General features: G+C 45.4%; 1 protein-coding gene across 1 annotated transcript; it reads right to left on the bottom strand.

Annotated features, from left to right (window-relative positions):
- Positions 1-264: 264 nt before the first annotated feature.
- Positions 265-23,944, bottom strand: ZNF613 (zinc finger protein 613). Its single transcript, XM_047790272.1, is given in 9 exon segments — positions 265-413; positions 415-2,014; positions 8,382-8,474; positions 8,757-8,883; positions 13,172-13,372; positions 18,463-18,606; positions 22,323-22,465; positions 23,122-23,201; positions 23,742-23,944. Coding segments are annotated over 5 exon segments (1,932 nt in total). The 5' UTR covers positions 13,187-13,372; positions 18,463-18,606; positions 22,323-22,465; positions 23,122-23,201; positions 23,742-23,944; the 3' UTR covers positions 265-316.
- Between the last annotated feature and the right edge of the window lie 28 nt (positions 23,945-23,972).

The following is a 23,972-nucleotide window of genomic DNA, read 5'->3' as shown; positions in this document are numbered from 1 at the left end:
GGCAGAATGTACCAGTGATAACCTGGCCACATTTACTGCCTTTAGAGGTCCCCCCGTTTCCCTCCTGTGTGAACTCCCTGCTACCTACTATAGTCTTAACTTCTGGGGAAGGACTTTTCCATGGTCATTATATTTCTAGCAACCATGACCTCACTGATGGGAATGTAACCTATTCCTAGGCCCTGATAGGGTCTATCTTTCCACGAAAGGCTTTCCCAGTCTGTGTTCAGATTCTTTGTCCCAGTATACATTCGCCAGCCAGAAAACGAGCTAGAAGGTTTTATTCAAGGGTTTTCTACCTTGACCATATCACAGTTTATGCCTGTGTGGTTTCTGTGACATAAAGTATGATGTAACTGATCACTGAAGGTACCACCACATTCACTGCGTTCATTAGGCTTCTCTTCTGTGCAACTTCTATTACCTGCTGATGGTGCACATCTGGCACCTGGCTGTCCTACCAGGGCTCCGTTCTTGTCTGCTAGGAACCCAATGAAGTGTAATGGAGTCTGAGCTGCCACAGAAGGCGTCTGCATGGTCACCATGCTGACGAAGTTCCTTTCCTGTATGATATCACGTGACTGTGATGAGCTGGGGCTTTTTGAGAAAGGATTCTCCAACTCGACCGAACCACCACGTTTCTCTCGTGTGTGTAGCATCCCCTTGTGATACACAAGGCATGACAAGTGGGAGAAGGCTTTCCCACAGTCAGTGCATCCATAGGGTCTCTCCCCAGTATGAGTTCTCCGATGCCTATTGAGGCAGGACTTATCCCGAAAAGCTTTCCCACAGTCATTGCATCTGTAGGGTTTCTCTCCTGTGTGAATCCTCTGATGGTTAATGAGACCGGACTTATGTGAACAGGATTTTCCACACTCGGTACACACAAAGGGAGTCTTTCCAGTGTGAAATCTCTGATGTGAGATGAGGCACGTTTTCTGGCTGAAGCCTTTCCCACATTCAGTGCATACGTAGGGTTTCTCTCCAGTGTGAGTTCGTTGGTGTATAAGGAGGTTGCCTTTCTGGATGAAGCCTTTTCCACATTCACTGCATACATAGGGTTTCTCTCCAGTATGGGTTCGCTGATGTACAATGAGATTGCCCTTCTGGATGAAGCCTTTTCCACATTCACTGCATACGTATGATTTCTCGCCTGTATGGGTTTTCTGGTGTGCATTGAGCTGTGATTTCCAGCGGAAGGCTTTGTCACATTCAGTGCATTCATATGGTTTTTCTCCTGTATGAGTTCTCTGATGTTCAATGAGCCTGGACTTCCTGGAGAATGCTTTGTCACATAGACTGCATCCATGAGGTTTTTCTCCCGTGTGAACTCTCTGATGATTAATGAGCCGAGACTTCTTGATGAAGCCTTTTCCACATTCTTCACATACATAGGGCTTCTCTCCTGTGTGAGTTTTCTGATGAAGAAGTAGCCGTGATTTCTTGGGAAAGGCTTTGTCACATTCAGTGCATGCATACCGTTTCTCTCCTATATGGGTCTTCTGATGTTCAGTGAGCCTGGACTTTCTAGAGAAGGCTTTCCCACATACACTGCATCCATGAGGTTTCTCTCCTGTGTGAACTCTCTGATGATCGATGAGGCGGGACTTCTTGATGAAGGCTTTCCCACATTCAGTGCATACATGAGGTTTATTCATCTTTTGAGTTTCTAGAGGCTTAATGAATTGTGAATTTGAGTTCATATAACTTCCATGCTCAGGAAATTTAATTTCCACATGAAATTGCTCACGCTTTGCATGGAGGAAGGATTTCGTATCTCCATTAACCTCAACAGGATTCTTTCCTTTATAACTTCTGCTCTGACTTATTAAATTTAATTTCAGTGCTTTCCCACGTAAGTCAAATATATTATGATTTTGCTTTAAAGGAAAGTTTCTTTTGCTCTGATGAACAATGTTTCCAAGTGTGTTATGTTTGAGACACTGTTCCATTCTTTTTGGACATCTTTGATTTTTCAAGTCCTTCTGCAAATGACAGTTATCTTTTCTCATTTCTAGGAAAGAAGAGAAAAAAGAATCTTCCCATGAGCTTGCTATAGAGTGAAACTAATTAACAAATGCCTTTGTGTAGGCTGACTCTTTATGGACAATACTGACCTCAGTGTTGCCCATAAAGTTCAAGTAGAAAAGGGGACACTCCTACACTGTTGGTGAGAATGTAAATTGGTGCAGCCACTATGGAAAACAGTATGGAGGTTCCTCAGAAAACTAAGAAATATGATCCAGCCATCCCACCACTTGGTATATACCTGGACAAAACTATAATTCAAAAAGACACAAGCATTCTTGGAGTTCTCATTGTGGCTTAGTGGGTTAAGAACCTGACTAGCATCCATGAGGATGTAGGTTTGATCCCTGGCCTGGCTCAGCAGCTTAATGAATCTGGCATTGCCACGAGGTGTGGTATAGGTTGCAGATGCGGCTCATATCTGGCGCTGCTGCGGCTGTGGTGTAGACCAGCAGCTGCAGCTCTGATTGAACTTCCAAATGCTGCAGGTGGAGCCCTAAAAAGGAAAAATATATATATACATACATTGCTGTGTTCAGAGAAGCACTATTCACAATAGTCAAGGCATGGAAACAACCACTTAGCCATGAAAAAGAATGAAATAATGCCATTCACAGCAACATGGATGCATCTAGAGATTCTCATACCAAGTGAAGTAATCAGAAAGAAAAGTACAAATAGCATATACCACTTACATGTGGAATCTAAAATACGGCACAAATGAACCTATCCACAAAACAGAAACAGACCTTTGGACATGGAGAACAGGCTTGTGGTTGCCAGGGAGTTGGGGGGGAGAAAGGGGTGGACTGGGAGTTTGGGGTTAGTAGATGCAAACTATTACATTTAGAATAGATAAGCAATGAGGTCCTACTGTACAGCACAGGGAACTATATCCAGTCTCTTGGAATAGACCATGGTGGAAGATAATATAAGAAAGGGAATGACTGGGTGACTTTGCTGTACAGCAGAATTTGGCAGAACATTGTAAATCAACGATAATTAACAAAAAGGTTTTGAGGGGTTTTTTTTTGGTCTTTTTGCCTTTTCTAGGGCCGCTTCCATGGCATATGGAGGTTCCCAGGCTAGGGGTCTAATTGGAGATGTAGCCACGGCCTAAGCTAGAGCCACAGCAACATGGGATCTGAGCCACATCTGCAAGCTACACCACAGCTCATGGCAACGCCGGATCCTTAACCCACTGAGCAAGGCCAGGGATTGAACCTGCAACCTCATGGTTCCTAGTCAGATTCGTTAACCACTGCGCCACAACGGGAACTCCATCCCCCTGGATATTTTAGATGAGAAAGGACAATGCCTTGTTAGAGACAGAAAGCTGGCCACACTGGTTCTTGGGGACTCTCTTGGCACCAAGATTTCTGGAAGAACCTAACCACTGCGCCACAATGGGAACTCCACAAAAAGGTTTTTAAAAAAAAAAAAAAATTTCTTGTTTTTGTTGTTGTAGTTCATAGCTGTTAGTCCCAGTGTGTAATAGCCTAACCAAACATTATTTTTTAGTAATCAAAAAATATTTAAAGCAATGGACCAAGAAAAGATTCTCAGGCAAGGAAAACACTGGGGAGATGCTTTTACACATAGTTGACCCTAGAGTTCCTGCTGGGGTACAGTGGATTAAGAAGTGGCTTGGAGGCATTCCTGCTGTGACTTAGCAGTAATGAACCTCACTAGTATCCATGAGGACTCGGGTTCAATCTCTGGCCTCATTTAGTGGATTGGGGGTCCAGCATTGCTGTGGGTTCTGATGTAGGTCACAGACTCGGCTGGGATCCCAAGTTGCTGCGGCTGTGGTGTAGGCTGGTGGCAGCCACAGCTCTGATTTGACCACTAGCCTGGGAACTTCCGTAAGCTGTAGGTGTGGCCCTAAAAAGGGGGAAAAAAAAAAAAGAGGAAGTGGCATGCGTTGCTGTGGAGGTGCTGGTTTGATCTCCAGCCCTGCACACTGGGTTAAAAAGGATCTGGTATTGCCACAGCTGTGATGTAGATGTATGGCCATAAAAATACAAAATTTAAAAAAAAAGGAGGTTCACTTGTGGCACAGTGGATTAAGGATCTGCCATGGGTCACTGCCATGGCACAGGTTCAATCCCTGGTGTGGGAACTTCCACACGCTGTGGATGCAGTCCAAAAAACACCAAAAACAACAAATAAACATAGCTGACCCTGAGTTTAGGAAAAAGAAAGCAAACTATCTAAGTAAGATGACACCATATCTTGGAAGTCACTGACAGATGAGAAATTTCTATATTATATGACTGGCAATATGATTAATTGGGACTTAATGTCATTAGCCTATCCTAAAGTGTTTTTTTTTTATTTTAAAATTTTTTAAAATTTTATGGTGGCACACATGGCATATGGAGGTTCCCAGGCCAGGGACTGAATCTGAGCCACAGCTGTGACCTACACTGAAACTGTGGCAACGCTGGATCCTTTAACCCACTGAGCTGGGCCAGGGATTGAACCTATACCTCCACAACAACCCAAACTGCTTCAGTCAGATTCTGAACCAACTGTGCCACAAGTGGAACTCCAGGAAAAGGTAACTTCTAAGGGAATGAATCCAGCAATACTGTTTTTAACATATGGCAAAGTACTGATCAGAATGAACAGTTATAAAAGAAAATTAAAGCAAAGCAGACCCGTGATTCAAAGATGTGGTTTGGGCTGGGAAGAGAGAATGAAAAAAAAATTTTTTTTTTTTGTCTTTCCAGGACTGCACCTGCAGCATATAAAGGTTCCAAGGCTAGGAGTCAAATTGGAGCTGTAGCCGCTGGCCTACACCACAGCCACAGCAATGCCAGATCCAAGCCATGTCAGTGACCTACACCACAGCTGTCGGCAACACTGGAGCCTGACCCCAATGACTGAGGTCAGGGATCGAACCTGTGTCCTCATGGATGCTAGCCAGATTTGTTTCTGCTGAACCTTGACGAGCACTCCAAAAATGTTTAAAAAAATAACAAGAGTTCCCTGGTGGCCTAGTGGTTAAGGATTTGGCAGTGTCACTGCTGTGGCTTGGTTTTGATCCCTGGGCCTGGAAACTTCTGCATGCCACAGGTGCAACCAAGAAAAAAGAAATAACAGGAATAGCAGAGTTGAAATAAGGGAGCCGGGGAGGGAGGGAAACATTTAGGGAAAAAATGTATTTCACCTGCTCCTGGTTTCGAGCACAGAGCTCCTAAAACCCTTGTAGTTTCCTAGGTGATAAGAGCACATGGAGCAACTTTTGTTCTAATACACACTCTTTGACCCTGGTTCCTGATAGAGTCCCTACATCCTTTGGCATTTCCTAGGTGACAGCAGTGTCTTTTGTTTAATGATGGGACTCGGGGTGCCCTGCAGGATGGGTCTGGTCACCAGAAAGTCGAAGCCATGATTGGAAGCTTGGAACTTTCAGCCCTACTCCCACCCCCATTCTCCAGAAAGGAGAAAAGGGCTGGAAATGAAGTTAATGAGCAATCGTGCCTAGGGTGAAGAAGCCTCCATTAAAAATTACAAAAGAAGTTCCTGTCATGGTGCAGTGTAAACATACCCGACTAGGAACCATGAGGCTGCAGGTTCGATCCCTGGCCTTGCTCAGAGGGTTAAGGATCTGGCATTGCCGTGAGCTGTTGTATAGGTCACAGACTGGCAGCTCGATCTGGCATTGCTGTGGCTGTGGTGTAGGCTGGCAGCTGCAGCTCTGATTCGACCCCTAGCCTGGGAACCTCCATATGCCACGGATGCGACCCTAGAAAAGGCAAAAGACAGAAAAAAAAATTACAAAAGTAAGGGGAGCTCCTGTCATGGCTCAGTGGAAATGAATCTGACTAGTATCCATGAGGACACAGGTTTGATCCCTGGCCTCAGTCGGTGAGTTAAGGATCCAGCGTTGCCATGAGCTGTGGTGTGGGTGGAAGACTTGGCCCGGATCCCGTGTTGCTGAGGCTGTGGCTGTGGCTGGCAGCTGTAGCTCCAATTCAACATCTAGCCTGGGAACTTCCATATGCCACAGATGCGGCCCTAAAAAGAAAAAAACAAAAATTACAAAAGTATGGGGTTCATGATCTAATAAAAATAAAATTTTTTAAATCCAGAAAAATAAAATTTCAGGGAGGGAGTGGGATGGACTGGGAATTTGGGGTTAAGAGATGCACACTATTGCCTCTGGAATGGATAAGCAGTGAGATCTTGCTGTATAGCACAGGGAACTATATCTAGTCACTTGTGATGGAACATGATGGAGGATATTTCGAGAAAAAGAATGTATACATGTATGTGTGACTGGGTCACTTTGCTGTACAGGAGAAAATTGACAGAACACTGTAAACTAGCTATGATGGAAAAAATAAAAATCAATTGAAAAATTTTTTTAAATAAAAACAAAATTAAAAAAAAATACAGGGTTCAGAGAGCTTCTGGGGTGATGAACATGGGGACATTTGGGGAGAATGGCACACAGAGAGCATGACACCCCAAGCCTTTTCTCCACACTTGGTCCTATGCCTTCTTCTACCTGGCTGTTCCTGAGTTACACCCTCTTATAACACATGAATGTTCAGGACTCCCCGTCATGGCTCAACGGTAATGAACCCAACTAGTATCCATGAGGACTTGGGTTCAATCCCTGGTCTTGCTCAGTGGGTTATGGATCTGGCGTTGCCACGAGCTGCAATGCAGATGAAAGATGTGGCTCGGATCCCACATTGCTGTGGTTGTGGTACGATTCGACCCCTAGCCTGGGAACTGCCATATGCTGTGGGTGGGACCCTAAAAACACAAACAAAAAAAAAGGAATGTTCTAGTAAGAAAAATGTTTCTCCAAGACTGGAGCCTCCAGTCTACAGTCAGTTGCACAGCAGCGCACATGACAACCTGGATTTGTGTCTGGCATCTGAAGGGGGGGTTGGGGACAGTCTTGAGTGACTGAGCCCTTAACTTGGGGAGTCTGAGGCTTTTTCTAGGCATCAGAGAAGGTGTCCTGAATTTTAAGGCACTCCGCTAGTGTGGCAGAGAACTGCTTATTATGGGGGACTCCCCCCGTCCCCGACATCTGGTGTCAGAAGTGTTATGAGTGTGTGAGTGGTGGGAGGGGAAAGGGGAAACACAAGAGGAAGGACAAGACTTTTCTAGCACAGCCAGCATATATGATGAAAAAACAGCAGGTACCTGCCCCCAATTTATATATTGAAATCCTGACCCCTAGCCAAAGATGGCGTGAATGTTAAAAACGGAACATGAAGGGGCATGAAGGTACAGTAGCCAGAAGACAGTGCTAAACTCAAACCTCTTTATGTGTTGTGTTTTGTTTTTTTAGGGCCACACCTGTGACATATGGAAGTTCCCAGGCTAAAGATCCAATTGGAACTGCAGCTGCCAGCCTACACCACAGCCACAGCAATGCAGGATCTGAGCCAGGTTGGCAACCTACACCACAGCTGACAGCAACCCTGCATCCTTAACCCACTGAGCGAGGAGGCCAGGGATGGAACCCGCAATCTCATGGTTCCTAGTCGGATTTGTTTCTGCTGTGCCATGACGGGAGCTTCTCAAACCTCTCCCTTTAGAGAGTGGCGTGGAAGGCAGAATTTCATGGCAAGAAAAGCAGAAGGAACAGGGAGTGATAGAGTGCTAGGGGAAGAAGGATGGGAAGATTTCTAAGAAGAAATGTAGAAAGGAAAAAAAAATAAAAAATAAGTCCTGCTGTGGTGAAACGGGATTGGTGGCATCTGGGGGAAGCACTGGGACGCAGGTTTGGTCCCTGGCCCCGCACGATGGGTTAGGATCCAGCGTTGCCGCAGGTGCAGCTTAGGTGGTGACTGCAGCTCGGATCTGATCCCTGGCCCAGGAACTCCGTATGACATGGGGCGGCCAAAAAAGAAAAAAAAAAAAAATCGGGAGTTCCCGTCGTGGTGCAGTGGTTAACGAATCCGACTAGGAACCATGAGGTTGCGGGTTCAGTCCCTGCCCTTGCTCAGTGGGTTAAGGATCCGGCGTTGCTGTGAGCTGTGGTGTAGGTTGCAGACGCGGCTCGGATCCCGCGTTGCTGTGGCTCTGGCGTAGGCTGGTGGCTACAGCTCCGATTGTACCCCTAGCCTGGGAACCTCCATGTGCTGCAGGAGCGGCCCAAGAAATGACAAAAAGACAAAAAAAAAAATCGAAACCTAGGTGAAACAGGGATCAAATCCAAGAAGAGCCACGTCCTTTTACACCCCTACAAGACAAAGAGCTCATCTATGAGAGGTTCGTGCAGGCTGCTTCCACGTCCCCAGACACTCATGGCTGAGACATCTCTGGACGACTAGAATATGACCCCCGTGAGCGCCCCCTGCTGGTTTTCTGTTACTCACCAGGACAGATTTGACCAAGGATTTCATTTTCTTCGGGCCACAGTTCTCCTCGTTCCAACCTGGAGAGGGCGTCCGGCTTCAGGGCTTGATACCCTGTTGGTAAGAAATGACAGGAGAGATGGGCTCTTGACCTGGGCTGTGGGCTGCCAGTGTGAAGAAGGGCCTGTTTCACCAACCATGCAATGTGTAGCTCGGCCAAGGAAAGGCACAGCTCTCCGGAAAGGAGCTTATGCACCATAGGCTGGGGACCAGAGGAGGAACTGAGACTCATCTCCCCCTTCAGAGCCTCACAGACACTCCAGAGCTGACCAAAGCGGAGAAAGGAAAGGCCATGGACTGGGGACCCCCCAAGGGACACAGGGGAGCCGGCCTCACCCACGGCCACCAGGTTGCGGTAGTTCTCCAGCGTCACGTCCCAGTACAGGTCCTTCTGATCGGGGGTCAGGAGCTGCCACTCCTCCCACGTGAAGTCCACGGCCACATCCTCCAGGGTCAGCGATCCCTGTAACAGCACAACCATTTTTAATCAAGTGCTTCTCTGGGTACCGAAACGGAGAGCAAGTGAAGGAAGTTGTGCTGCAATTTATCACCATTTAGGCTACAACTATATGCAGAGGTTTCGAGGTTTTGAGTACTTATTTATGTTTATTTTTGCTTTTGAGGGCTGCACAAATTAGGGGTCGAATCAGAGCTACAGGTCCTGGCCTACACCACAGCCACAGCAATGCCGGATCCGAGCTGCATCTGTGACCTACACCACAGCTCATGACAACGCCGGATCCCCGACCCACTGAGCGAGGCCGGGGATCAAATCCGCATCTTCCTGGATACCAGTTGGATTCATTTCCAGTGCACCACAATGGGAACGCCGTGCTTTTTTTTTTTTTTAAACCACACTGTCGAGGCAAAATCTATCATATTTAAATCTAGATCCAGCAAAATATCCAAACCTAGGTCTAGCAAAATATTCTACAATTTTGTAGTCAACCATCCTTCAACAAATCAGAAGCTTCTGAAATTAGCAGTCATTAAATCCTCTTGCTACACTAAAAACATTTGCAAGATATAGTTGAAACATCTGCCATACGGCCAGATTTATATATATATATTTTGAAGGAAGTACGTATTTGCCAAGCACTAAATATATTCTAGCAACATCAGGATGAATAAAATATATTCCTACATTCATCATGAATCTTCATAACCATGATCAGAATCAACTGTGTGGAAACTCCAGACACTATAATCACAAGATAGTACTTCTTTTTTTTTTTTTTTTGGTCTTTTTGCCATTTCTTGGGCCGCTCCTGCAGCATATGGAGGTTCCCAGGCTAGGGGTCCAATCGGAGCTGTAGCACCACCGGCCTACACCACAGCCAGAGCAACGCGGGATCTGAGCCACATCTTTGACCTACACCACAGCTCACAGAAACACAGGATCCTTAACCCACTGAGCAAGGCCAGGGATAGAACCCGCAACCTCATGGTTCCTGGTTGGATTCATTAACCAGTGATCCACAACAGGAGCTCCACAAGGTAGTAGTTATTAAATGAGTATATTTTAGGGAGTTCCTGCTGTGGTGCAGTGGGTTAAGAATCCCACTGCAGTGCCTCGGGTCACCGTGGAGATGTAGGTTCCATCCTCGGTCTGGCGCAATGGATTCAATCCCTGGCCTTGAAACTTCCAAATGTCATGGGTTCAGCTATAAAAAGAAAGCAAGTAATTATGTTTTATGTCAGGAAGAATAAAAACATCGCTCCACAACATGTCCAAAGAACCAGTGACTATTAAAGAACATTATGCAAACTCAGAAAAAAAAAAAAACAGCATCTGTAGAAAAACACAAAAATACATATGTACCTACCTACATAATTTATATTTATATCGCCAGTCAGGCTCTCAGCATATAAGATACACTGAAGAGATAATAAATGGAAGGCAGGAGTTCCCGCTGTGGCTCAGCGATTAATGAACCCGACTATTATCCATAAGGACTCGGGTTCGATCCCAGGCTTTGCTCAGTGGGTTAAGGATCCAGTGTTGCCATGAGCTGTGGTGTGGGTCACAGACACAGCTCAGATCTGGCATTGCTGTGCCTGTAGTATAGGCCAGCAATTGCAGCTCCTATTGGACCCCTAGCCTGGGATCCTCCATATGCCGTGGGTGTGGCCCTAGAAAAGACAAATAAATAAATAAGTAAACTGGAAGGTACAACTAAAGAAATTACTCAAAACACAGCCCAAAAACAAAATGATGGAATATATAAAAGAGAGAATAATAAACAGAGTGAGGTCTAACATTCCCCAATTCTGTTTACAAAAGCATAAATACAGAAATGGAAACGCACCATCAAAAGACCAAAGACCTAAGCAGGACCCATCCATGAACATCTGTACAGGCACAGATGTACCCACAGCACAGCGACAGGAAGTACACACCCTGCCCGTGTGTTCAGGGGATTAGGAAAGAAAGAAGCATATGAAGAGGAATCTTACTTTGTTTTTTCTTTCTATAGCCACGCCTATGGCATATGGAAATGCCTGGCTCATGGGTTAAATTGGAGCTGCAGCTGCTGGCCTACACCACAGCCATGGCAACACCAGATCTGATGCGACCTATGCTGCAGCTTGTAGCAAAGCAGGATCCTTAACCCACTAAGTGAGGCCAGGGATTGAAGCCGAGTCCTCACAGAGACAACGTCAGGTGCTTAACCCTCTGAGCCACAACGGGAACTCTGAGGAATCTTACTTTTTCACTATATGTACTTTGTAATCACTTAAGTTTTTTTTTAATTTTTTAAATAGAAGTATAGTTGATTTACAATGTATTAATTTCTGCTGTACAGCAAAGTGATTCAATCATACCTATATAAATTTTTATAAATATTCTTTTCCATTATGGTTTATCATAGGACATTGAATTAGTTCTCTGTGCTATACAGTAAGACCTTGTCTTTTTCGGGCCACACTCACAGCGTATGGAGGTTCCCAGGCTAGGGGTCAAATCAGAGTTGTAGCTGCTGACCTACACCATAGCTCACAGCAACACCGGATCTTTAACCCACTGAGCGAGAACAGGGATCGAACCTGTGTCCTCATGGATACTAGTCAGATTCATTTCTGCTGAGCCATGATGGGAACTCCATGTTTTTTACTTTTTTAATTTAAGTACAGTTGACTTACAATGCTGTGTTAATTTCTGCTATACAGCAAAGTGATTCAGTTATACACACACACACACACTTTTTTATATTCTGTAATTACATTACTGGAGTTTTAAAAATGTATCCATACACATTCATATTATTACATTTTTTAAAGGTAATAAAAGATGAGCTGGAGAGTTCCCTGGTGGCTCGGTGGGTTAAGGATCAAGCATTGTCCCTGCTGTGGCAGGGTCTGATCCTGGCCCAGGAAGTTCTGCATGCTGAGGGTGTAGCCAGGAAAAAAAAAAAAGATGAGACAGTAGGACTTGGCTTTGAACACAAGGAGGGAGCATGGACCATCTTAAATAGCAGGACTTTTTTTTTTTTAGTTGAAGTATATTTGATTTACAATGTTTCAGGTATACAGCAAAGTGAGGCAGCTACCCAGGTACATGTACCTACTCTTTTTCAGATTCTTTTCCATCATAGGTTCTTGTAAGATATTCAATCTAGTTCTCTGTGCTATACAGCAGGTCCTTCTTGTTTATCAATGTTATATACAGTTGTGTGTATCTCTTAAGCCCAAACGTCTAACGTACCTGCTCCGGCCCTTCCCCCTTTGGGAACCATAAATTTTGTTTTCCATGCTGAGCGGGAAGCTCTAAAGCAAAATCTCTGGGACACTACCAACATTACCAGGTAACAACTCCCTCCTGCCAAACCTAGTTGTACACAAACACTGCTTCAGCCACCTGTTCGTACCGGACCTTGGAAAGTTATGCCATCCTTCTGTGTTCCTGAGTCACTTAGGTTATATTCCGAATTAATCCTGAGCCACAAGGCTGGGTCCATAGGTCACCTTGCTAGGGTCCCAGGAAGACCTGTGCCTGCTGAGTTCTCTTGGTCTGTGCGCAAAGGGGTCTCTGAGGAGGAGCCTGGTTTTTGCATTTACACGAAGGCTGGCGTCAAGGGCACCATCTACCATGTCACCTCTAGGAAGGAACATTCGAGAAAGTCCTGAGACCTGAGTGCCACGAAATAGCTCGTGGCATCCTCTGAAGAACGGGAGTGCTTGCTCCCCAGAGGCAGCGCACATCCCGCAATCATCAGGATCCTCTGACTATCACAGATACGGGACGGAGGTTGAGCGTGAACGTCACACAGGCACACGTGATATTCCAAGATTAGTTATGTGGTAGAGATCCCACGAGCAACATATTCTGGTTCTACATTGCGTTGAGGTTGAAGGGAGCTCTGCATTTATGTCTGCACAAATCCTACTTAACCAATTTGGTGCTTTCTATGTAATTCCATTACTTTTTTTTTTTTTTTTTGCTTTTTCAGGGCCACACCAACAGCATATGGAGGTTCCCAGGCTAGGGGTCCCATCAGAGCTACAGCTGCTGGCCTACACCACAACCACAGCAACTCGGGATCCAAGCCCCATCTGTGACCTACCACAGCTCACGGCAGTGCCGGATCCTTGACCCGCTGAGGGAGGCCAGGGACTGAACCCGCATGCTCATGGATGCTAGTCGGGTTCACATCCATTGCGCCACAACGGAAACTCCCTCCCTTGCTTTTTAAAGTCCCCCAGAAATCAATCCAAGAACAAAGGAAAGAATAAGACAAACCAAAAGTCACCTGGTCCTTGGTCATTGTCTTCTGTCAGTAGGAAACGGCCCGAGACTAGCACGTCTCCAGAGGCTCTTCTTGAGCTGCCCTAAACAGCCGGTTAGAAATTGTAATTGCAGGTCAGTGGTGATCCACAAGTGATAGCATCCGAGTCCCGAAACCTTCTCGTGTCACTTCATGGGTCTTGTTCTGGGGGCCAGGACCTGTAAGCTGAAAAGTAAATGCACTTTGAGTGTCTAGGTCCTCAGGGTCACTGTCACTGTCATTCACCTGATTTCAAGGTCGTGGGTCCCTTTCTTTGAGGTCCCAGAGACTGTTACACTCTGGTGCAAAAAAATAGAAGACTGTGAATGTGTGTTTCCTCTTTCTGTGAGCTGGGAATGGGGTGACTGTCAGTGGGAACATGGGGAAGGAGAACCAGCATGTTAAGATGCCCCCACGGCATGGGAATTAACACTGATCAGCTTTTCAAAGAGAACATATAGGAGTTCCCGTCGTGGCTCAGTGGTTAACGAACCCAGCTAGGAACCATGAGGTTGCAGGTTCAATCCCTGGCCTCGCTCAGTGGGTTAAGGATCCGGCATTGCTATGAGCTGTGGTGCAGGTCAAAGACGCGGCTAGGCTCCTGTGTGGCTGTGGCTGTGGTGTAGGCCGGAAGCTGCAGCCCCGATTAGACCCCTAACCTGGGAACCTCCATACGCCGCGAGTGCAGCCTTAAAAAAAAAAAAAAAAAAAGATACGAAAAGAACATATAAAAGGTGAGGACGAGGAGAGCTAATCCTTTAAGATCACGTGTGCTTGTGTACCCGATCTAAAGTCTTTGAACCATCTTCACCAATCATTGTTATGAGAAAGAAACAAAGGAAAACCAAGAGGAAAAAAAATTAAGGCATAGAGAAAAAAATTATTTTTTTGTGCCTATATACACACTTTGTAGAAGTATAAAAATATGCATTATATAAAACAAGTTCAAGAAAGCCATAATTTCTGGGACGGGATAGTGGATGGATGAGAGGATCTGACTTCGGTTGAATATGCATCAGCTTGTTTCTTTAAAAAAGCACCATTTGCCGCCGGAGCGGCCCAAAGAAATAGCAAAAAGACAAAAAATAAAAAAATAAAAATAATAAAAAAATAAAAAAGCATCATTAGGAAGTTCTTTTTTTTTTGTCTTTTGTCTTTTTTGTTGTTGTTGTTGTTGCTATTTCTTGGGCTGCTCCCGCGGCATATGGAGGTTCCCAGGCTAGGGGTTGAATCGGAGCTGTAGCCACGGGCCTACGCCAGAGCCACAGCAACGCGGGATCCAAGCCGCGTCTGCAACCTACACCACAGCTCACGGCAACGCCGGATCCTTAACCCACTGAGCAAGGGCAGGGATGGAACCCTCAACCTCATGGTTCCTAGTCGGATTCGTTAACCACTGCGCCACGACGGGAACTCCCATTAGGAAGTTGTGGCTCAGTGATAACAAACCCGACTAGGAACCATGAGGATGCAGGTTTGATCCCTGGCCTCACTTGGTGGGTTAAGTATCCAGCGTTGCCATGAGGTGTGGTGTAGTTTGCAGACGCAGTTCAGATCTGGCATGGCTGTGGCTGTGGTGTAGGCCGGCAGCTGCAGGTCCAATTCGACCCTTAGCCTGGGAACCTCCACATGCCAACAGGTGCAGTGCCAAAAACAAAAACAAAAATGAAAACTCCCTAAAACCAAAAAAATTAAAATAAAATGAAAACACAAAAATAACAGGTGTTGGCGAGTATGTGGAAGAAGTGGAACCCTCATACGCTGCTGGTACAAATGTAAGATGGTGCAGCCACTTGGGAAAACAGCCTGCTGACCCCTCAAATGATGAAACGTATTTACCATACAACTGAGCAATTCCACTCAAGGTTTATAACCAAGAGAGGCAAACCTGTGTCCACACAAAAGCTTGTACCCACATGGTTAACAGCAGCATTATTTATAGGAGCCAAAAAAGTGGAAACCGCCCGAATACCCATCAGCTGATGGAAGGATAAACAAAAGGTGCTCTATCCACAGGATGGAGTAAGTCAGGTTAAAAAAAAAGTAATGAAGTACCTGGCAGCACATGGCTAACCCCCCACGACCATCGTGTTAAGTGCAGGAAGCCAGTCACAAAGGACTACACGTCATACAACTGCATTTATATGAAACGGCCAAACAGGCAAACCTACAGAGACCCAAAGTAGGTAAGTGGTTGCTCAGATGTGAGGGCAATGGAAGGATGAGCGGTGCTTGTCAAGCATGTGGGTTTCTTTTGGAGGGGATGGAAATGTTCAAAAATTAACTGTGCTGGAGTTCCTGTCGAGGCGCAGTGGAAACGAACCTGATTAGTATCCGTGAGGATGCAGGTTCGATCCCTGGCCTCACTCAGGGGGTTAAGGATTCGGCATTGCCATGAGCTGTGGTGCGGGTGCGGCCTTAAAAAGCAAAATAAATAAATAAATAATGAAAGAGTGAAATAAATAAAATTGAACAAAAAGATTGAAAGTAAAAAGCCTGTTTACAAAGGCAAAAAAAAATTTTAAAAATCAAGGTGGAGATGAGGAATGGAGAGCCACAGCCTTGGGTAAATGTAGAATCATACCCTGTTCTCAAAAGTGATAACGTAATATTTCAGCATTTGGGAGTTTCTGTCATGGCTCAATGGAAACAAATCTGACTAGTATCCATGAGGATGCGAGTTCGATCCCTGGCATCGCTCAGTAACTTAAGGATTCAGCGTTGCTGTGGCTGTGGTGTAGGCCGGCAGCTGCAATGCCAATTTGACCCCTAGCCTGGGAACCTCCGTATGCCACAGGTACAGCCCTAAAAGTTAAAAAAAAAAAAAAAAATTTCAGCATTTACATTCTATCTACGTTCTAAATCGAGTGATTCCAGTCAATAATGGCAAACGTTTGCCTCTCAGTATATTGTTAACCAAAATTTTTAAAAAACAATTCCTGGAGTTCCCGTTGTGGCGCAGTGGTTAACAAATCCGACTAGGAACCATGAGGTTGAGGGTTCGGTCCCTGCCCTTGCTCAGTGGGTTAACGATCCGGCGTTGCCGTGAGCTGTGGTGTAGGTTGCAGACGCGGCTCGGATCCCGCGTTGCTGTGGCTCTGGCGTAGGCTGGTGGCTACAGCTCCGATTCGACCCCTAGCCTGGGAACCTCCATATGCCGCGGGAGCAGCCCAAGAAATAGCAACAACAACAACAAAAAGACAAAAGATAAACATAATAAAAAATTTAAAAAATTAAAAAAAATAAAAAACAATTCCTTTTTTGGGGGGTGGGGGGAACACACGGAATGCAGCATGTGTAACTTCCTGGCCAGGAATCAAACCCGCGCCATAGCATCGACCCAAGCCACAGCAGTGACAAGGCTGGATCCCTAACCCGCTGAGCCAACAGGAGCTCCTTAAAAAACAATTCACAAAGAAAAAGATTTTATGTATGTTTTGAATATTTATGATAGAAAATTAAATGAGGCAAATTATACCAACATTTCAGCAGTTTATTGGAATTGTGAAAATCAAGCAAAGAAAAATGAAGACTAAAAAGGAAATACATGAAAAATTTAACAAACGTTATCATTGGAGAATAGAATTGGGGTAATCGAGATGCTTTTTTTTTTTTTTTTTTTAGTCTTTTGTCTTTTTAGGGCCGCTTCAGCGTTCCCAGACTAGGGGTCGAATCGGTGCTGCAGCTGCTGGCCTACACCACAGCCACAGCAACTGCAGATCCGAGCCGCGTCTGTGACCCACACCCACAGCTCAGAGCAACGCCAGATCCTTAACACACTGAGCAAGGCCAGTGATCGAACCGCAACCTCATGGCTCCTAGTCGGATTCGTTTCTGCTGTGCCAAGACGGGAAGTCCTTGAGATGTTATTTTACTTATGTTAGGACAGGTCTCAAAAGAACTATGATAGGTGTGTGTATGCACAAACACAGTAAACTTGTAAGAAAGTCAATACCCTCATCTTCAGTAGAAACCTTACCACTTTGGGCTTAACCCTCAAACTCCAACAGCGCTTTCATTCCTACAGAGTCCAGAGAAGGAGATCTGGAAAGCCAAAGGCGATTTGCAAAGGAGGCCTCGGACTTGAGGAACTGAAGGGGAAAGCTACGTTTGAACCTCACCCTTCCACGACCAGCTTCAACTCTCAGACCTTCCAATGACACACATATCTGGACCTCCCCCGCAAACACTGGTCACACCCATTTGGAATTAATTCTGAAACCTGGACTAAACACCCAGATTCGCTGATCCTAAGTGTCCCGCTCCTGTCATCGAGACGCCTATTAAAGCCCGAATCCAAACCAGACACCGCTTTCATTGACGAAAAGCATCCCCTACCGCAGTTTTCAACCGCTAAGCACTGAGGACAAACACAAACGCTCGACCCCTGACTTTCAATCCTTGATCTCGATCGGCCTTAATCACTGACCACCAGAATCCTTCGGAACTGACTCCAACGTTGTCACAGATACCCCAGTCACCAACTCCCACTGGCTTCCTTTCCTCTAACGGACCCCGCGGCTCCACCCCACCCGGACACCCACAGACACCTCGGCCGCCTCTTCCCGTCCCACCTAGAGATCCACGCACGGACCTGACCCCCACAGCAGCTTCCTAAAATCCGCACTTCCATGAATTCTTTTACTGCGGCGCCCTCGCCCAGCCGCCTCACTGGACGGCGGCCGACGAGGGCGTGCGGCGTCCGTACCGAGCATGCACACCCGTATTTCCGGCTTTTCCGTGGAGGTAATATGTCCGCGCCCAACCCGCCAAGCAACAGGGGGCCGCCATCTTGCAGGACTTGACGTACAGAAAGCGAAGTGGCCGTTTTGCACGTAACGGACAAAAGCCACCCAAACTACCCCCATTTCATGACACCTTAAACCCTGAGCCGCAAACTGCATTGATTTGCAGAAACTCGCGCTCACACAAGGCAACCATGGGGTAGGACACGTCCGCCTCAACCCGCTGGGAAGACAAGACACCCGTTTTGCACAAAGACTGGGAAATGCCACCGTGGGCACAGGCCTCTAGGCAGGTGTCCTTACAAAACAAACCAACCGCCTTTTCAGCGGAGGGAAACCAGGAGACGTATAAGCAGAAAAGCAAATACCCCGAGAACGCATCTGGCTGAATGTGAGGGTCAGGGGAAGATTTTGAGAGTACAAGAGTCTGGAGAAGCATTCACGGTAATAGGGACAGCGATAACGCCTCCAAAGGAAGGCAAAAACAAACAAACAAACAAACAAAAACCCAGCACCCAGAGCCTGGCGTACCTTTGGTGGGTGGGACATGGTCACCGCCCCTTAAAGGGGAAGAAAGTAGTCACGAGCCAGTAGGAGAATCCTCAGTTTCCTTTCTGCCAGGGGTGGAGCCAACATCTGGGGCTCCATTTTCCGAGACACCAAAGGCCAGAAATTCTGTAAGGATTTAATAAGACAACTCCAGGGAGAATAAAAAGTTGTATAAAAAAAGAAAAGTCATCACAGTATACTAGTGGCTGAATTAGACACAGTATTTACATAGTTATAATGTAAACACTAGCTCTGATCCAACCATAATTAAGATCTAACTCTATTGTAAGAACAGGGCTTGTGTGAAGAGGGCTATTTGTGTTTCCAGGAGAGCCGTTTGGAAACCTCTTCAAGATAAAGCCATGGGGAGTTCCTGTCCTGGCTCAGTGGTTAACGAATCTGACTAGGAAACATGACTTTGCGGATTCGATCCCTGGCCTTGCTCAGTAGGTTAAGGATCCAGTGTTGCCGTGAGCTGTGGTGTAGGTTGCAGATGCAGCTTGGAACCCGCATTGCTGTGGCCCTGGTGTAGACCAGTGGCTACAGCTCCGATTTGACCCCTAGCCTGGGAACCTCCATATGCCGCGGGAGCGGCCCTAGAAATGGCCAAAAAAATAAATAAATAAAGCCACAGATGACATCCTCAAATGAAAACCCCACTATCATCATGTGAAAATTAATAAATAGAAACTTCCATTAAAATGGAATTGGGAGAGAGTTCCCATCGTGGCGCAGTGGAAACAATCCGACTAGGAAGCATGAGGTTTCGGGTTCAATCCCTGCCTCGCTCAATGGGTTGAGGATCTGGCGTTGCTGTGGCTGTGGTGTAGGTTGGCAGCTGTAGCTCCGATTTGACCCCTACCCTGGGAAGCTTCATATGCTGTGGGTGCGGCCCTAAAAAGCAAAAATAAAAATAAAAATGGAGTTGGGAGGACTGGAAGGGGTACCTCTCTTGCCCTACCATGTGACATCAATTACAAACCCAAAAGGAAAAGACATACAGTTCTTTCTCCAAGAGGGTAAAGTTTACTGTTTTACTACCCAGCAGCCTGGCAACAGCCCAGTCAATGAGAGTCCACTCAGCCAATGAACTGCCTCTACACTTCCAACACCTAGTTTCATCTAATGGATTCTTTTTAACAAACCCTCCCGACGCCTCCTTCTTCACTATAAAAGAATGTTCCTTCCCTTTGTTCTCTGAATTCACCTGTGGTTTTCCATAGATTTGCATGCTCTGAACTACAATTTATTTATTTATTTATTTATTTATTTATTTATTTATTTATTTTGGTTTTTTTTTTTTAGGGACACACCTGCGGCATATGGAGGTTCCCAGGCTAGGGGGTCTCTGTAAAATTACTGTTTTAGGTGAACAGTCTGTGTATACCTGTTACTTAGAGAATCAAAATCTTTAAAAAAGAAAACTTACGAAAACTCTTTAACTTCTGGAGTTCCCTTCCTGGCTCAGTGGTTAATGAACCCGACTAGAAACCATGAGGTTGGGGGTTCGATCCCTGGCCTTGCTCAGTGTGTTAAGGATCTGGTGTTGCCGTGAGCTGTGGTGTAGGTCGAAGACTTGGCTCGGATCCCACATTGCTGTGGTGTAGGCCAGCAGCTATAGCTCTGATTTGACCCCCAGCCTGGGAACCTCCATATGCCTTGGATGAGGCCCTAAAAATACAAAAAAAAAAAAAAAGACTTTTTAACCTCTAAATTTAAGAGAATTACAAAATAAAACTGAACCCCCCCCCCCAAGGAAGCAGTTGCATTCCTAGATATATACTCAAGAATGCTGAAATGGAGTTCCTATCCTGGTTCAGTGGAAACAAATCTGACTAGCATCCACAAGGATGCAGGTTCGATCCCTGGCCTCGCTCAGTGGGTTAAGGATGCAGCGTTGCCATGAGCTGTGGTGTAGGTCGCAGATGCAGCTCGGATCTGGAGTTGCTGCATCAGTGGTGCAGGCCGGTGGCTACAACTCCGATTTGACTCCTAGCCTGGGAACCTCCATATGCTGTGGGTGAGGCCTGAAAAAAAAAAAAAGAAAAAAAATAAGTTGAAGTGATATGTCCTCACAGACTTATACAAGATTGTTCATAGCATCTGTATTCATAATAGTTCCATGATAAACAATCCAGGTGTACATCGACAGATGAATGGATAAGCAAACTGTGATATAATCATATATCACAGCAGCCATAAAAGAATAAATTACAGGTGCATGACACATAAATAAATCTCAAAACTACTATGCTGAGTAAAACAAGCCAAATGAAAAGAGTACAAACTAAACGATTCAATTTATATGAAATAACAAATGTTGGTGAGATTCTGGAAGAACTGGAAAGCTCATCGGCTGTTGGTGGAAGGCAAAATGGCGCGCCGTGGTATATTGTGAAACAAATATATATTGATCTTCATCCTGGCTCCTGGCCAGAACTCCTGAACCTCTTGAAATTTCTTAAGGGATGGGAGTAACAGGAATATATTTGGTTAGAATATTCGGTTTTTGTCCCCAGCTTCTGAAACAACTCAAGATTGATAAAGGTGAAAGAGCAACATTTCTTATTCAGATATAGTCATATCTGAGTTCATGTTCATGAGGTGACTTTGGAAGACCCTCGGGATGGGGGCTGATTGCCAGGGAATCCACTCTCCTGAGAAGGAAGAGGGGCTGGAGATAGAGGTAATTACCAATAGCAAGTTATATAATCAATCATGCCTAGCCGATGAGGTCTCTATTAAAAAAAAAAAAAAAAAAGACAACTAACCAGAGAAATTGGGAGAGTTTTTTTGTTTTTTTTTTTTTTTGTATTTTTCTAGAGCCACTCCCTCGGCATATGGAGGTTTCCAGGCTAAGGGTCTAATTGGAGCTGTAGCCACCAGCCTAAGCCAGAGCCACAGCAACTCGGGATCTGAGCTGAGTCTGCAACTTACGCCACAGCTCACGGCAATGCCAGATCCTTAACCCACTAAGCAAGGCCAGGGATCGAACCTGCAACCTCATGGTTCCTAGTCGGATTCATTAACCACTGAGCCACAACGGGAACTCTAGGAGAGCTTCTTGATTGCTTAAAACATGGAGGTGTCAGGAGAACACCCAGCGAGACCGCTGAAGCTCCATTCCCCTTCTCCCATAACTTGCCTTATGCATCTTTTCCATTTAGCTCTTCCTGAATTGCATCCTTTTATAACCTGGTAATGTAGTATGTAAACTGTTTTCCCAAATTCTGTGAGCCAGTCAAGCAAATTATCAACTCTGAGAAGGTCATGGAAATTCCTGATTTATAGCCAATCAGTCACAAATACACAAAGCCTCTCCTCATAGTTGACATGTGAAGGGGAGGGCTGCATTCTGAGATGGGTACCTTAACTTATGGGTCTTCACTAACTCCAGGGAGATAGAGTCTGAATTGAATTGAGTTGTAGTACACCCAGTTGGTGCCCATAGATAATTAGAAAATTTCTTGAGTTCCTCTGTGGCTCAGCAGAAACGAATCCGACCAGCATCCATGAGGATTCGGGTTTGATCCCTGGGCTTGCTCAGTGGGTTAAGGATCTGGTATTGCCAAGAGCTGTGGCGTAGGTGGCAGATACGGCTCGGACCCTGCATTGCTGTGGTTGTAGCATAGACCAGTAGCTGTAGTAGCTCCAAGTCGACCCCTAGCCTGGGAACTTCCATATGCTGCAGGTATGGCCCTAAGGAGAAAAAAGAAAGGAAGGAAGGAAGGAGGGAGGGAGGGAAGGAAGGAAGGAGGGAAGGAAGGAAGGAGGGAAGGAAGGAAGGAGGGAAGGAAGGAAGGAAGAAAATTGCTTGTAGTGGAAAAAAAAAATCCACTCACTTGGTGCAAGAAGTATTCTAAGGTAGAAGAAACAGTTTTCCTTTGGGTGGAATTCCTTTTGTGCAGCTCCTTTGGAAAACAGTCTCACAGTTCCCCAAACAGTAAACAAATTTCCTGTGTGATCCAGCAATTTCCCTCCTAGGCTTATATGCAAGAGAAATGAAAGCACAGGTCCACACAAAAACTTGTACACAAATGTTTACAGAAGCATTATTTACAATAGTCAAAAGTGGAACTCAAATATCCATCAACTAATGAAAGAGAAAAAAAAAAGCGCTATACATTCACAATGTATACATTCACAAGGAAAAGGAATGAAGTACAGAATCATGGTACCACATGGATGAACCTTGAAAGCATTATGCTAAGTGAAAGAAGCCAGTTACAAAAACCACCTATCATATGACTGAACATATAAAATACCCAGAATAGGCAAATCTATAGAGACCGAAAGTAAGATAGCGGTTGCTCTAGGATGGGGAGAATGGAAGTTGAATTGATATAAACAGCCGCAATATGATTAAGAAAAAGATAACCAACCTAACATAGAAAATAAATACACAACTTATAAAATGTTTATTCACCCTTAGCATGCGCAAAGATTAAAAGATTGATGAGGTGGTTAGGAAACAGGCACTCTGACAGAATCAGCACCCCACCACCCCCAATCTAAAATAAGGGTAATACTTATGTCCACCATCAATAGCTTTCAGAATATTAAGATCATGTCACTATTATGTTTGAAATAGTCCCTCATTCAAAAAAAATGTGTATACGCTTAATAAAAATTAGCTCTTACTTTTCAGTTGGAATTCTTGGGGGAGGATGGATAACAGCCAGTAAAATGTATTCATTAATAGAACATTTTTGCACAACAACCTGGAAAAAAAAAAATCAATCCAATTAAAATTTTCATTCTCATTGAATGAAAGTTCTACTAATTTCAGTAATTCCAATTCTACTAATTTCTTCACTAGAAAAAGCATGCAAAAATGACTGAATTGGGGAGTTCCCATCGTGGCACAGTGGTTAAGGAATCCAACTAGGAACCCTGAGGTTGCGGGTTCGATCCCTGGCCTCGCTCAGTGGGTTAAGGATCCAGCGTTGCCAGTGAGATGTGGTGTAGGTCATGGAGATGGCTTGGAGCTGGCATTGCTGTGGCTGTGGTGTAGGCAGGCGGCTACAGCTCTGATTAGACCCCTAGCCTGGGAACCTCCATATGCCGCAGGTGAGGCCCTAGAAAAGAAAAAAAGGCCCCCCCTCCAAAAAAAATTGAATTGAAATAAAGTCTGCACAGAAATTTCTACCAAGAGTTTCTGGCCCTCTATTCCTCCCCACTTGACCACCCTCCACCTCGGTCAGGTCAGAAACAAAACCCCTCCCTCGCTACCAGCTCTATGCTCCCAACAGCGCTCTCACCTTTCTCCCTGGAGGTGTCACCAAACTTTCACCACCAATCTTTTCCTTTAACAAAATTTGTTTACTCTGGGCCCACAGTGGGACATGCTTCCTCCCTGGTACCACCCTGACTTCTCCAAACCCTACGCTGTTCTGGAAAAGCATTCCTGGAAACAGCTCCACGGGCTCCCAACTCCCTAAAGGTCGCCTCCTTTTCCCTTAAGGATGTGCGCACCTTTTTTAAGATGGCCG

The sequence above is a fragment of the Phacochoerus africanus genome, chromosome 8 (genome assembly GCF_016906955.1).
Source record: "Phacochoerus africanus isolate WHEZ1 chromosome 8, ROS_Pafr_v1, whole genome shotgun sequence".
Taxonomy (NCBI): domain Eukaryota; kingdom Metazoa; phylum Chordata; class Mammalia; order Artiodactyla; family Suidae; genus Phacochoerus; species Phacochoerus africanus.
Note: the sequence above shows the minus strand (reverse complement) of the source record. Positions and strands in the feature narration are given on the sequence as shown.